Source organism: Atractosteus spatula, chromosome 5 (assembly GCF_055471065.1).
Source record: "Atractosteus spatula isolate fAtrSpa1 chromosome 5, fAtrSpa1.hap1, whole genome shotgun sequence".
In the NCBI taxonomy this organism is placed as follows: Eukaryota; Metazoa; Chordata; class Actinopteri; order Semionotiformes; family Lepisosteidae; genus Atractosteus; species Atractosteus spatula.
Window position 1 is genome coordinate 6,231,826 of NC_142710.1, and position 15,632 is coordinate 6,247,457.

Consider the following 15,632-nt stretch of genomic DNA (forward strand, 5'->3'; position numbering starts at 1 on the left):
GGCTGACGGCTGATTATTATTTAATTATTAAGGTATAGTTTTGTTATCCTTAGAAGTATCGTTCCAATTGTAGTATACTGTATGTGGTGCCGAAGAAGAGCTTCTCTCACCACTGAATAAGAAAAACACCATCCGGCATACACTGTGAAGGTGGGGGTCCCGACTCACACTGATAAATGCCAAAACGAAAGGGTGGGAATCCTGAGGTCACAGACCTTTGTGGGACAGCCACACGTGTATTCTCGCATATCACGTACCAAACCCCTGTCTTTCCCCCACTGAGCTGACGGAGTTAGCAATGTCCCTGATAGTTCCCAAGTATCTCAGACAGATTCATTAATTCTCCTGGGGCTGACGTCACAAGCCCCACTGGTTGTCTGCTCGGTGCCTGATGAGGGCGCTAATAGGCATTTATTTTCTTATTACCAGAAGATGCACAAATTTGAAGACTTCAGTCCATAATGGCCACAGGGTGTCCGTAGGCCCTGGGCACTTTCACTCCGAAATGTGCAGAAAGAGGGGGAAACGCCAATTGAATCACGTAGATTGCACATGATGCACTTTAAGCTGTTCGAACGCTAAGCCACGTGATTGATGGAGCGAGTCGAGCGCCCATCACTTCGATACGTCTAGTTTCTAGAACAGCCGCTAGATAGCGTGTGATTGTTGATTTGGAGCAGCTAGAGTCGATCGCAAACCTGTTGTTTCAGCTCGGTTTTCGTTAGTCACTAGTGTTTTCCTCCTTCGTAGGCCCTAAGGATTCCATAGGCGCTTGGCAAATCTGGCACTGAGCGGCCCCTCTCATTGTCCACGGAGCCTTGAGTGTCTTTTGCGTGCCTCTCCTTAGACAGCTGCCCTCTTCTAAAACTGTCCCCTCTGAGCTCAGGTCGCCACTTCTCCCTGTGTCCCAGGGTCAACAGCAAGGCTCACAGACCAGTAATCCCCTCCTTCTTTCTTCTGCTTTAGACAACTGTGTCTCCCAGGACCAGCTCTCTCAAGACACCACAACAGAAACAAATGACGTGGATCCGCTCAGCGATTCGCCTAATCCAAGTGGGAAAATGCATGTAGACTTGTTGGCAGTGTGGCAGGTTCCACTTTGACCCAGATCGGCGTGACTGGGTGAGGCACTGGTTGAGAACATCCCAGATAAAAAGCTGAATCGTGTCTTTTCCCCTTGGATCCACACTGAAAAGATCCCAGTGAGAAGCTCTCAATTAAGAACTGCAATATTTCCCTCTGTTTGTGGAGATCACAATGTATAACTTCCCCTAGAATCTAAGAGTGACAAAAAAAACACAAGAAATCCATTAAAGTGACGATCATTAAAGTTATCAATAAATCTAATTTTGCTTTGCGTTTCAGCTAAAATTTACTCTCTGTGATAAAGAAATAGGTGCACCTGCTTGCAGATAAGCTTGCGCATCTTACCCCTTTATGCACTTTTTTTTCAGCTGCTTTTGTGTACAGCACCCATTTTGCGATGTGTGTCTGCACAGTCACGAGAAATAGTGTGTTTACTGGTCACAAATCGCAACTGTTTCCCAGCAAACACAAAATGTCTCAGCTGCCCAGAGTTGCTGAGCAGTTGAACAGGGGTTTTGTAACAACAATGGAAGAAGGCAGTCTGGCCGTGTCAGACATAAGGAAAGAAAAACATCTAGGACATTTATTTTATGAATGTACCATTTAGTTTGTGCTTGACACAATCACAGAACAAATGTATGGAAATATTGCGAGCAGTACAAGTTAAAGAGGATTACTGCATCACGGGCAACAGAGGTCTCAGAACCGAGTGGGGCATAATTTACCACATTATGCAGAAGGCAATGAGGCACTGAACCATGACAGATTCTGTGGTAAAAAGTGTCTGTGTGCAGTTTGAATTAATTTAAACTGACATTTTTGTTTCTCACTGAAAATAGCTGGCTGCCAACAACAGTGCACTAGCTCCCCCCCATCCACCCCAACTTCACTTTTGCAGCTGCCTCCCTGGCTCATTCCTTGTGATTGAGGGAGGTTGTGACAGTATTGATTTCCAACCGGTACTGTCATTTCCTCAGTATTTAGTATGCTACACCTCTACATTCGGTAACTTGTTTGGTCATTATTAGAATTTGACTGAATTAAAAATACTGAACTTTGTTTTCCGGTGAATTTCGTGATTTGAGAATTATCGTATTTTACTGGAGTTATACAACATTCATTTTTCATGCTGAAAATTGCAAAAGTATTGTCACCATCTCCTGCAAGATTCAGAACTGACGTTTGGAGTAAAAATGTCTTAATGCACAATTCAGTACCTGTCGATAATGTCCTGCTCCCAGGAGCTGTAGATTGATTCAGATTTGTCAAGCAAACTAATGTCTCTATATATTCCATTCTGAGCTCTAAATAAAGCTCTGCAAACTCCAATAGCACAGCAAGGTGCTATCTAACCTGTTGAGGCAGCACCCTGGATTTGGGGGGGTAACTATTTGTGAAATGTGTTGTATGAACCTCAGCATTAAAAGTCTGGGGGAGTTACAGAGTTTGCGGTAGTGAAAAAGGCTAATTATAGCTGTAAGACCTCTGTGAAACTCACATATGCACATAAACAAGTGATTTTGACACAAAGGGTTTTTTGACTTGTTTTTCTTGTTTCTCATGATCTCGAAGCCTTAACGCCTGCTTCCTCGCAGGGGCCTGAGCGGTTCTGGCACCTGAGACTGAGCAGAGGCTCGTTTCCAGGCTGAGCCGCGAGGCTGATAGCTGCAGCGAGGGGGAGGGGCTCGTCGCAGGGTCTCGTTTGATTGATTGCAAGAGCGGAGGAAATCCGGCGCGTGTGGGCAAACGCAGAAGCAGAAAACCAGCAACGAAACGGAGCCCCGTCAGTTTTTCCAGATCGAGATTCGCGTGTACTGTAAACGCAGGTGCATAGAAACCTCAGAGCCCTTTTGCTGCCAAGCAACACTGTACTCCTACCAGCCTTGGGACTTTGTGCAGCTTATCTGAAGTAGTAAAAATAGTTTGTTGTTTTGTTTTGAGTGCAAATTAAAGGGGATCGCTTTGAACATTATATGCAGGCGCGTTGCACCTTTCATCCAGAAGGATGCCAAAGCATTTTACCTACAGGATGGGACCCTAATCAAGGATCACTGGACAGCAACATCGCAGAAGTGGTGTTTATGCACCAGCAGCCCCAGTTTAGGGCAGAGAACTTCAGGTGAAGAGTTTTAGAGTAGATTTGAAAGCCTGATGATATTACGATATACGATATAATTAGCTAAACTGCATTATATCTTGGAAACGGGGGTTCACACTGTGAGGGATATTAGGGGGTGAATTGAAGTGAAGTGGGTGGGAAGAGAGACCTGCTCTGTTCAGCCCCCCCCTGGGTGATTCACAGCAGCCATTGTAGACCTGCAGCCCCACTGTACAGCAGACAGAAAGGAGATCCACGAAAGTGCTTCATCAGCTGAATCAAGGGCTAACTTTATGCTCAAGCCCAGCAGGTGATTCAAAGATTCAAGCCATGGTGATTTACACTGAAAGAATTCTTTCAGATTTAGGATACAACCCAGTCTGTTGCTCTGAGTAGGACTGGACTGTTTTGTGATGCATTTTTTCTAACCCAAAACGTATTGACCATTGATTTTAAGACACTGTTGTCGTTTTTGAAATAGGTGATACTGTGTGTCATAGACATTCATATTGGTTGGTTATCCTGAGCATAATGTAGCAATTCCTCTTGTGTAGTTTTAAAGCCTGGCAATGTGAAATCGATCAGTGTTTGACAGGTTTCAAAATAATGGGAATTAATACTATCACTATAATAGAACGCATACTGTATAATAATATAATAACATTCTTCACTCCTGAAGAAGACTTCAATGTGTTACTTCTTTCTGCTTTTCAGTATGAAATTATACTTGCTACTTTACTTGTTACTACTTATTTCCATAATAGCCTAATTAAATAGCAGGATCACACAATTTGCATCTTCATTTTGATCAACTGCAATCTTGTAACCTCTTTCCACTATGATTTCTATGATCATGATCACGCATTAAACAGTGATATATCTAGGATGGATCCGGAGGATATGAGATACTTTAACACAAAAAAAGAATAACAGATAACATTATATACCATACCTTTTTTTCTAATTCGGAGTATGCACACTATTAACACCAAGATGAAGAGAGCTACAGCTGTAAGTGTAGCTATCATCCAAATTTTGTTTTCTAGAAAAAAAACACAAAAATAAAATGAGAACAAACTGCAACAGGAGATTCTTTTGCTGATAATACACAAAGACAAGATGTTGATGGAGGTGGTTGGTTAAGCTCAGCTCTGCTGTCTAGTGGTAAGGACCTTAAAATTATCCTTGATCCCCATTAAGATTCCTTTTGAATGCCCTTAGGCCCCCCAACACTCTCCTCATTTTACACAGCATGGCAGACAATATTGGGGTGGTAGTGAATTTAACCAGGAGACAACATGGTTGACTTAGGAACAGAAAAGGGGCAGTACGTTCCTACCACAGTCATTCAATTTCTCTATAAAATGCTGATTGAAAGTTCGACCCTGCCCTACGATTATATGACCTCAATTATCTTCCTTCCATGTGCTCTCTGGTCAAAGCACACTGTATGTCCCTGATAGGGATATGGACATGCCATTTTCTAGGCACACTGGTAATATATGAATGTCCTACTTCATCAACCACATTACTGTAGAAGCTGATTTCCACTTCCAAAAAAACAACATCTAAAAATACAACCACAAGCCACACGATGCTTTGTGGAAGTGATCACTATATGGAAACCATGTGGAAGTGGAAATGTGGGTTGTGGGACTCTTGGACCAGCTGCCAAGCCATGTTGTAGAAGTCAATACTCTGGTTTCTTTCAGGAAAATAACTGGAGGAGACAGATCAATTGATTACTGATGACCAAAGGGGTTAGATGGGCTGAAAGGCCTCATCATATTTGTCACTCTTCTCATGTGCTTAATAGAGAATCTCCTCCTTTTACTTGCCTGCAATGTTGCCATATTATTGTGCTGCCTCGTAAGTCTGACTCATCTGGGATACCACAGTGGCATCTACTGGACAAAACAGCAATCAGCTCTTGACTATAGTTAGTTATTGACTCTAAATATTTTTTAGAGCTCCCACACTTATAAAGACTTAAGTTCTGATGTCCTACAAATCAAATATACAGATACAGATGTTCTGGAAATAACATTACAAACTACCTATGAGCTCCAGCTAGAGAGGGACTTTTGTTAATGCCTTTTGCACATGCTATAATACTGCCCCTGTGTGTTTACAGCTGACTGAGCAACACCATGCAATATATCTGTTTTGATATACTGTACTGCACCTGTTGTACAGACCATTAAAGAGACAGTGATCATTTTTATAGGGGAATTTGCGCTAAAATTCCCTATTTTTTTCAAATGATGATCGATTGGAAATTTCTTTTTGGCGCTTCACCTGCTGAGCACAAAGGGAAATTCAAGAGAGCAAAGTGAGGTTCAGATCCAGAGAAATGCAAAGCCCAGGGGGAATATGTGTCTGAGGCTGAGAAATGCAAAGAGGGTCCAAAGCCAAGTGAAACAATGTTCGTAGCACAGAGGGGCAAATCTGGGAAATAAGGTCAAGAACAGGTGAGGTCAGGAATCAAGGCACGAACAAAGCACGGCTAGGGAGCAAAACTCGAATCTTGAGAGTCTCAGAGTCCAAATGCTTATAACAGAGTAGTTTTAAAGCAGCCCTTAAACTTTCTGAACCACCTGAAGCACATGAGGTAGTAAATTGCCTCCAGGTGGTCCAGGCTTCCTGTCAAATTGGTGTCCATGTTTGCAACCAGTTCTGTGTGACAAGAGGGTGGAGCAGTGGCCAGCTGCCATGTCAATGATAGCCTGCCTCACAGAGCAGCAACAGGGGCAACCCTGACAGGACTACAAATGTGGATTAAAACAAATTGAAGGTGCTGTTTCATGTCAACTGCTTTTACTGGAACAAGCGTCTTCTGGCAATGTAACTTGGGGGCAGACCATGAGAAAGGATGTTGGATCTGATGGTGAAACTATGTTCACCTGGGCTTTTACCAGTTGGCCCTACTTTCCTTACCGACCTTCCAGATAAGTTTGATCGACCTCTCTATTCAGTCCCCTACACCACAGTTTGAACCCTGTTCCTCATGAAAGACTCATATTTGCCCATAATTTGAGTGACTTTGGCACCTCTTGTCCATACTTGCATTCCCAAAAAAGCAAATCAGGTAGAAAAAACACCACTTATCAGAGAGAGTTACCTGATTTATACTGAGCACAATCCTCTTTATTATCGGACCAGGATTCAGAGGCTGCGCTGACTTCATTTTTGACTTGACACTTGTACATATGTCCACTACTGTGACTCGAGAGACTGTCTTGTGTAACGTTGACCTCACTCCCATAGCTGTAGAGTCCAGAAGGAAGCTGCGTCCATGTAATAGAGACGTCGGTTCCTTTTTTAAATGAGCAGTTCAAAGCAATGAAGCACTTTCCATCTCCCAGAAGGGTTCGTGTCACATTTATTTGGAGATCTGAGACAACTTCTGAAAGAAAAAAGACACAGTCATGAGACAACATTAGAGAAGTGCTGGGCAATATTAAGACCAAAAAATGGTTTACAGAAACAGCAGGTTACATCACGAGCGGTCAATGTGTCTGAAGACCGCAAAGCCAACCAGATGAAGGACCACCAGTCGGTCTCAGTTAAACATTCTAGGAGCCAATAACAAGGCAGAAGCCTAGGAATTTCAGAATCAGCTGCACAGAAACTGTGAAAAAAAATGGTCATTTCTGTTGCTCAAGGATAAATCAATGACATATCACCCTGCAACTCACAACTGACAACCCACTGAAGTTAACCAGGTATGAAACTGGCTAGAACCTGTATGTGGATGGGAGACCTCCTAGGAAAACCTAAGGTTGCTGCTGGAAGGGGTGTTAGTGGGACCAGTAGGGGGTGCTCACCCTGTGGTTATGTGGGTCCTAATACTTCAGTATTGAGTGACAGGAACACTGGACTGTAAAAAAGTGCTGTCTTTTGGATTTGATGTAAAACCAACATCCTCACTCTCTGTGGTCATTAAAGCATTTCTCGAAAGAAGAAGGGGTGTTACCCCAGTGTCCTGGCCAAATTTCCCCCTGTCCTTTACCAATCATGGCCTCCTAATAATCCCCATCTCTGAACTGGCTTCATCACTCTGTTCTCCTCCCCACTGAGAGCTGGTGTGTGGGGAGAGTACTGGCCCATCATCCAGGTGGGGATGCACATTGGTGGTGGTGAAGGGGATCCCCATTACCTGTAAAGAGCTTTGAGTGTCCAGAAAAATGCTTTATAAGGGTTATTATTATTGTTATAGATAATTCCTAAGCTGATTGCTTGCTGTATGTGTGAACTGTACAAGATTGAGAAAGGTCCTGTCACTGAAGTGGTTATTCTGAATTGTTGCTGTGAATCTGAGTATCCCATGACCCAAGATATCCCATGACCAAAATACCCAGCCTGTCAACAAGTAAAAGAGGGCACAACATGTCATCTGGCAATCAGCAGGTCCAAGAACTGGTTCTTCCCCATTCGACACACCACCTAATAAATGGAAATATGCGTAAAGGTTTGGGGGAAATATTTGGAAATTCCCATAATATAGATCATTCGTCAACATGTGTGATAGCTGAACCGAAGAAGGGACTACAAAGCAGCAGAGCTGCACAGGTGACACGGAAAGTACAATCGAGTCACCATGAGTCTCACATGGCATTACTGCGAAGTCAATGCAAATGAATTGCACTGTAACTGCTTTTGTGGCTCATTTGCATAAGGACTGGGAGGAAACTAGTCTCAGACAATCCAGGGCGTAACTGATAGTTATAATAATGTTGTGAGTCAACCTGAATCATTTGAAGAGCCACACTGGGTTTCAACCTAATGTTTCTATTCAAAGTAACTCATTCATTTGCAACCATTCATGCAGCTCGGTGTTGTATCTGAATGATTCGAATGAAGTTGTACCTCTCTCAAAGGTACAACGAGGATTTGAGCCCACACCCTGCTGGTTGTAAGTCTAACCACTGCTGCCCCTCTGTGCTATACCTCTTCATTGAATGAATTACTTTATTGTGGTTCTTCCATTTGCCCAAATGTCCATCTGAGGAGTTAAGGATTATCAGATCTGTGGATGCTGAACTCAGCCAACTAATCTCTTCCAGTTTTAGTTCTGTTTGAGCTCCTGTATGCTGTGACAAACTAATTGGTTTTGTTGAACTGCTTAATATCTGGTAACTTAGTTTCTGAGCTATCCCACTTTAGATGAACAAGTAATAGGTTTATTCCATGCTGAAAAAAAGAAGAGAGAGAATACAACGTTTCGGTCGTGGAGCCTTCTTCAGAAGAAGGCTCCACGGCCGAAACGTTGTGTTTTCTCTCTTCTTTTTTTCAGCATGGAATAAACCTATTACTTGTTCCTTTGCAGCCTACGCATGCTGACACAGCTACCCACCTGGACCACTTTAGATGTACTGCTGCTAAAGAAAATATTCAGCAAGACACTTTAGTCCAATTAGACTTACCTGTCCCGCCCTCGTGTTTCCTGAATTCAGGATCCACTGTGTACAGAGTTACGAATCATAATGAGTTTGAAGCAATGCCAGATTTCCCATGAGGCACTATAGGCACTGTAGGCACAGTGCCTAGGGCCTACGGAATTTTAAGGGCCCACGAAGGAGGGAAATGCTAGTGACTAACGAAAAACAACGTAACTTAATTGGCGTTTACCCCTCTTTCTGCACATTTCGGAGTAAAAGTGCCCAGGGCCTACAAACACCAAAATCCAGCCCCATTTGAAGTGGCAGTTTCTGCTGTAAATGGGATTAGCAGTGTATTCAATTACTCTTTTTAAGACATGTTCAACTCAATGGTGTGGCCAGGGCGCTTCAGTTTCAGACACCTGATCATTGGAACGGTAGATCATAAATTAAAGGAAACTGTGAAGGATTCATGCCCATTGCTTTTACAGTACAGGTGTTTAAGAACAGAATGTTATTTTAAATTAAACACTAACCACCTCACGACCCTGCACTGGGTAAAGTGACACTGAGGCCATCACAGAACAGAAACACAATTTAGACACACAATACAGACCAATCAGTCCCATTAGTCCAATCTGCAAGTCTTTGGGACCTAGGAGGAAACTAGAGCAGAAGACCACACATAGATATGAGCTGAACATGCACACTCCACACAGAATACCCAGAACTCCAGAGCTGTGAGTCAGCAATTATAACCACCATTGCCATCATGCCAAAAAAAAAAATAACATTCTGTGTAAGCAATTCACTTTTCAGGAAAAATACAGAATAAAAGTGGGTCATTCTGGTATATCCGGCTGGAGATCTGTAAGTAATGGTATCTCTCACATATAAAATAGACTTAAAAGAAGATACTGTATGTCACTGACTGGAAAGAGACACACTCAGAATTCCATTGTTAATTACAATGTTACCATCCATCCATTTTCTAATTTTCTTCCCGTTCAGAGTTGCTGGGGAGCCAGCGCCTATCCCATCAAGCAACAGGAGCAGGGCAGGGTACTCTCTGGATGGAACGTTTGTCCATCACAGGGCAGACACTCTGAGACACGTACAGGGCTCTAACATCAACAAGTAGACGCAGTGAAGGAACATACTGAATATCATCTCACCTTGAACAATCAGCTTGTAAATGGAGATCTTCTTCTGTTCCCCATTGTCATCAGTGGCTTCGATGTAATAGATTCCCATGTCACTGAAGTCCAGGTTCGCAAGAGTCACTGAGTGTTTTTTTTTGTTCAGCAACACCTTGCCTGGAGAATGCTCATGGAGGATGTTTAGTTTGAATATGGAGCCATTCAGATATATCCATTCCACTTCGGTGTAATTTTCCAAGAGCTGAGACTGCAGCACGACAGAGCTCCCTTTGGCACCATAGACTACCATCTCTTCATCCGATCGCACTGCAATTAAAAAAAGAGGAGAAGAAACACATTAAATGGAGTCTTTTCACTGAGTTGGGGTCATGAAGAGTGCTTGTTATTTGTCCTGGCAGGAGAGGAATAGAGTCATGTTCCCTCTTTTTGAATAGCAAATGCTTCCAATGGACATAGGGATAATGATTGTAGCAACTAATGGGCTTCAGATCAATCAATAAATTCCAGTGTGTTTTATTTTTGTGTCATACCTTTCTATAGCCAAAAGACTAAAGATCAAATGCAGAAAGAAAAAAAGGAAATATATCTCTTACACTCTAGTCTTGTGGAGCATATATGGCTTTTGTGTTTATATTCAATTGCCTTATGAGGGGTTGACAGGGGTTTGTTAAACATATCATGGCTGTGAAGTCTGTGTTGGATTGAAAGACAACAATGGTGAAATGATCGTATAATAATAATAAGGAACAAGTAGTAGGTTTATTCCATGCTGAAAAGAGAAGAAAGAAAACAACCTTTCGGTTTTGGAGCCTTCTTTGGGCGTAAGAAGGCTCCACAGCCGAAACTCTACATCCGAAGAAGGCTCCACAGCCGAAACGTTGTGTTTCCTTTCTTCTCTTTCCAGCATGGAATAAACCTATTACTTGTTCCTTTGCAGCCTACGCATGCTGACGCAGCTCCCCACCTGAATACTTCATAATGCTTATAATCATGATGTTCATATATAAAGTGCCTGTCCAAAGGATTACTTTACATATTGACAAAGTAAAAGACAAAAAAGTACAATAAAACATAAAAGAAGGAAAAACAAACAAACAAGAGCTTACATGTTTATACAGATGGAGGGAAATCAAACCTAGACCTTGGTAAGACTGAAAATTTAAGTAGGGATTTGAAGAGAGTTAAATAATTTGTCTCTCATAGGGTCTGACAAAGGTCGTTCCATCACAAATGGAGCAGCAACAGAAAAGGCTCAGTCACCTAAAGTCCGGGATTTAGACCTGGGAACAGTGAGCAGAGGACCAGCCTGTACTGACAGGAGCTACAGGAGGAAGTGTAAACATGGAGGAGTTCAGAGATGTATGATGGAGCCAGATTGTCCAGAACCTCGAAAGTCAGTAACAAGGTGTTATACTGAATACGTAATTGTATAGGCACGTTGCCATGATCTGCTGTCACTATGTTTAAAGCTGTACCTTGGTTTCCTGTGGCTAAGACATGCCTTCACTATGCCTCACTGCACTGAGCTGTGAAAAATTCATTCTGTATCTTGCTGGGCGGAGCGGTGGCACTGCGGCTAAGGCTCTGCGTCTGTGGCTGGAAGGTTGCTGGTTCAAATTCTGCAGCCTGCAGAGGAATTCTCCTCTGTTGGACCCCTTGAGCAAGGCCCTTAACCCCATCTGCTCCAGGGGTGCTGTATAGTGGCTGAACCTGCGCTCTGACCCCAAGCTTCTCTCTCCCTGTCTGTGTGTCTCATGGAGAGCAAGCTGGGGTATGCGAAAAGATGAATTCCCAATGCAAGAAATTGTATATGGCTCATAAAGTGATCGTATCTCTCTCTTATTAAGACTAATATTCCTTAAGACTGTTGATCCTAGTCCAATACTGTGTTCCTGGGATAAAATCATATCTGCTTCAAATGTCCAATAGCAGTCAGCTGGCCGTTGTGATTATACAGGCTCAAGTAGGGAGCTGTCAGCATGCGTAGGCTGTAAAGAAAGAGCTACAGGTTTAGTCCATGCTGAAAGGAAAAGAAAAGACACAACGTTTTGTGAAAGAGTCCCGCATCATTGAAGTCCAAGATTGCGAGAGCCACTGAGTGATCCGTTTCGTTCAGCCTCACCCTGCCAGCAGAATTCCTGTGAAAGATGTTCAGTTGAGGGTGTTTAGTTTGAATTTGGAGCCCCTGAGAAATATCTGCTCCTGAAGAAGCCGAAACATTAGGTTGCTGTTCTTTTCAGCATGGAATAAACCTTTACCTGCTCCTTTGTGATTATATGTTCATAAAGTATGGTACAATATAAAGTAATGAATCGGTGGCACAGTGGTGTGGCTCGCTCCCTCGTAGAGTTGGGGCCCTGGGTTCAATTCTGTACTTGGAGTGCTATCTCTGTGGAGTTTGTATGTTCTCCAGCTACCCATCACCCTGTACTAGCTACAGTGCTTAGAAACTGGATGGAAGTATTGCACTTCTCCGGCACAACACCTGCTGAGTTTGGATGTAGCTGAATTGCTTTAATTCAGAAACATTATATCCAATATTTACACCCCTGTTGGATTACATATGATGCTGCCATTTTATTATGTAGAGCCGGGTTCTGAATGGTTCAGTTCTATTGTGGCAGAGCTGCTTATGAAGTTTGGAGGTACTGTAGGTTTCTTTCTTTTGAACAGAAGCAGACGGCATGCATTTTTGATGCCATACGTGGAATCGAATATTTAATAAGAAAACGTCTGTCCGATCTCTATGTGTCTCTATACTTCGAAGTAAGTAAGAATATTCATCAGGAATGTTACAGGCTTTTGAGTTTAAAGCTGATTACACTTGAAATCAATGGAGGGTTATTAGAATAGAAGGGTTATTAGGGCCTCAGTTTAGATGTAAAATATGCAGATGCAGAATGCACTTCAAAGTTATGATTCTTCTCTAGTGTACTCAACTAAACAGGAAACTACTGCTCCCAAACTGCTATCAGGCTTAAATATCAGCCACAAACACTTTTGCTTTCAATTTGTGGTGCTGTTTTTACTAGCAAGCACAAAAACTGAACTGTGGAACTGTGTTAGTATAACAGATGAAGGTTTATCTCCTGCGGGGTCCGATTGCAGACTCTCGCTGGTATGTCAGACTCTTCAGTGAATTCCCCTATGCCAAAAGGCCAGAACTCCTGTTGAAGGCTCCAAGAGGGTGATATCATCCTCTGTGACATGTTACATTAGCGATTAGAAAACAACAGATCAATGACACCTGTGTATGGTTACAAACTAAGCGGACAAGAATTTAGAACAGGGCACAATATCAATATGCTTCAAGTAAACAAAGTAGAATCCAGATATTGTAGCAGAGGGCTATAATACTATATTAGGCTACATTTATTTTTACATGACAAACTTTATATATATATATGTTGTAAAATATGCATTATAGTTTTACTTTTTTATTTATTTTTTTTCATTTGTATAATTGAATATTACGTTTTTTAAGTGACCTCACATCCTAAACCCCTGTGTTTACTTTAGAAAGTCAATGACTGGGTGTCCGATCGCCCAGTTTCACTGATTAGCAGGAAGTGACATCACTAGCGCGGTTCTTTGAAAAACTAAAAATGGTGTCTAGGATAATTTTTCTCTTCAAGATGGGTTCTGTGACCTAGTTGTTCTGTTTATATACATATTGGAGTTGTTCATGAAAATGGAGAAAGGTCTCCGTGTCAGAGCCTTTTATTCTGAGAAAGGTGTGATAAAATTGCGGAGCTGGGACTAAAACAATGGTGCAGAGAAAATACATTACTGATGGTGTCTACAGACATAAACCCATAAGGATTTATTTACTGTATATGAAGAAAAAAATTGTCGCAGTCTACATCACATCACAAACTTACATTACATGTAATGTACATTACAAATACCGCAATAACACATACTGTACATAATACATAATACTAAAAACAAACAAGAATAAAAAAAACACAAAAGTTGAAATGCTTGATTTATATTTTAAAATGCAATGATCCATAACTCAGTCTCATAGTGTTCAAGAGGAGAATCTCCCAGGCATTCCCAGGGAAGTTAAGGGATCACAAAGAATTAACTGTTCCTATTTTAAGATGGTGCTTGCTAAATATATTTTTTCATTTGACTGGACTCAGTTTTGATAGAACTGATTTGGGCTCAAGAACATCCACAGCTTGAAGTGTTTAAGGTTCTTCTTGAACAGTTTGTGAGCTACCATAGCCTCTTTCTACTATGAGTACTGAATCCTGAAACTTAATGAAACTGGTTCAAAACCAGTGGCACTGAGGCTAAGGATCTGCGCCAGTGGCTGGAAGGTTGCCGGTTCAAATTCTGCAGCCTGCAGAGGAATCCTACTCTGTTGGGCCCCTTAGCAAGGCCCTTAACCTCAACTGCTCCAGGGGTGCCGTATAAATAGCTGACCCTGCGCTCTGACCCCAAGCTTCTCTCCCTGCCTGTGTGTCTCATGGAGAGCAAGCTGGGGTGTTGTCTGAAAAGACAAATTCCTAATGCAAGACATTGTATATGGCTAATAAAGTGATCATATCATAAATAAGTACTTTCCAGTGCTTTAACTTTCCCCAAACCCTGTTCCCAAAATGCAAATATACATTTGACATAAAGAATGTAGTAAGACACATGGATCTTCTGTCACGTCAGTACGTCTGACATAACACCAAGAGAACACAATAGCCCGTACATCATGCTGACATACTCCATCAATTTCTTCCCAGACAGTAAGAAACACTATCCTATATACGCTATATACACTACAAACACTGTCATAAAAATACAGTAGTAATACCAAACTACACATCTGTGACCACGTGAAACACCAAAAATGTTTTACACCCTGTTGTTTAGATTTTTTTAAAAAAGCCAACTGCTTATATCACACTTCTCCATCCCTTCCTTTTCGCTGTTCACTTTGTCCCCTCTAACAATGCTCCAAACCAGAGAAGAGAGCACGGTACCTGTTTTGAAAATGATCGCCACGGCAAACAGCCACACGCAGGTCATGCCTCTATTCCTTTTCCGGTGTCTGCTGCTCAACATGTCTTCTGCCTCAGGCGGCTCACGGTCCCAATCTGCTCGTCCCCGAAGCTTTGATGTCTCTTTTAACCACTGACGAGATGATACCTGAGCGCTGGATACTGGAAATGCCAACCGGGGCTGGAATGCCCTCTGCGCGAGTGTGAAGTGGGTTTACTTCCCCCTTTAGTAAATTTCTAAGGGTTTACTTCAGATGAAAAGGGGGTTTCCTCTCTCGTCATTCTCCTGCTGCAGCTTCAACGCTTGTCGAACTACTTCCTGGCCCTGTTGGCTGACAGGAAGATGTGAGAAATTATGAGCTCAGAGCTGCTACCGGCCTTCTGAAGTCACCTCTCATGAAGAACTTCCAGGATTCAGCTGGAGAGTCAGCAGCCACGGACAGGGCCGTTAAACGGCCGCCAACAGCTTTAGCTGATATCGCGGGTCTTCTTGATATCAGTAGGAATGTGATTGCACACACACATGCCCAGGTTTCAGAACTGGAGGTCACGGTACAAAAGTACCGTATAACAAGCTTGCAGATTCCTTTGACTTAAAAAGCTGTTGTTCAATCCAGTTGAATACAATTGCGTGGAAACTTGCAGGGCTCGTGATCTGCTCCCAGCGCAAGAAGAGCGGCTTTTTCGAAGAAAAACAGAAATGTTCAGAGGCGGACATGGTCGGGTGTGATAGAGCCTGACACCTTTGCTCGTCAGTTTTCACGATTTGGTATCGAAGGTTAGCCTGCAGGCAGTCTTGTAATAAGCTCTTGTCGCAGAGTGGAAGGCAGCTGTTTGATATAGATATACGTTTTACGTGGACTTTGTTTGTGGCAGAATTTGTTTGTTCTCCCTGTGTTCGTGT

The 15,632-nt window shown here is 42.5% G+C and overlaps 1 protein-coding gene across 1 annotated transcript; it reads right to left on the reverse strand.

Annotated features, from left to right (window-relative positions):
• Positions 1–2,644: 2,644 nt before the first annotated feature.
• On the reverse strand, positions 2,645–15,377 carry LOC148833697 (uncharacterized). The gene is made up of 5 exons (XM_088915696.1): positions 14,711–15,377; positions 9,741–10,031; positions 7,542–7,630; positions 5,856–5,910; positions 2,645–2,751 (listed from the first exon to the last, which is right to left on the reverse strand). The coding sequence occupies exons 1-5, from the start codon at positions 14,790–14,792 to the stop codon at positions 2,645–2,647; spliced, it is 624 nt and encodes a 207-aa protein (XP_088771822.1). The 5' UTR covers positions 14,793–15,377.
• Between the last annotated feature and the right edge of the window lie 255 nt (positions 15,378–15,632).

Coding starts and splice junctions, on each gene's coding strand:
- LOC148833697 (XM_088915696.1), bottom strand. CDS start 14,792: ATGTTGAGCAGCAGACACCGGAAAAGGAATAGAGGCATGACCTGCGTG. Junction 10,032..14,710: donor GGCGATCATTTTCAAAACAG/GTACCGTGCTCT, acceptor TTTTAATTGCAG/TGCGATCGGATGAAGAGATG. Junction 5,911..7,541: donor TTTACTTGTTGACAGGCTGG/GTATTTTGGTCA, acceptor TCTGTGAGGCAG/GCTATCATTGACATGGCAGC.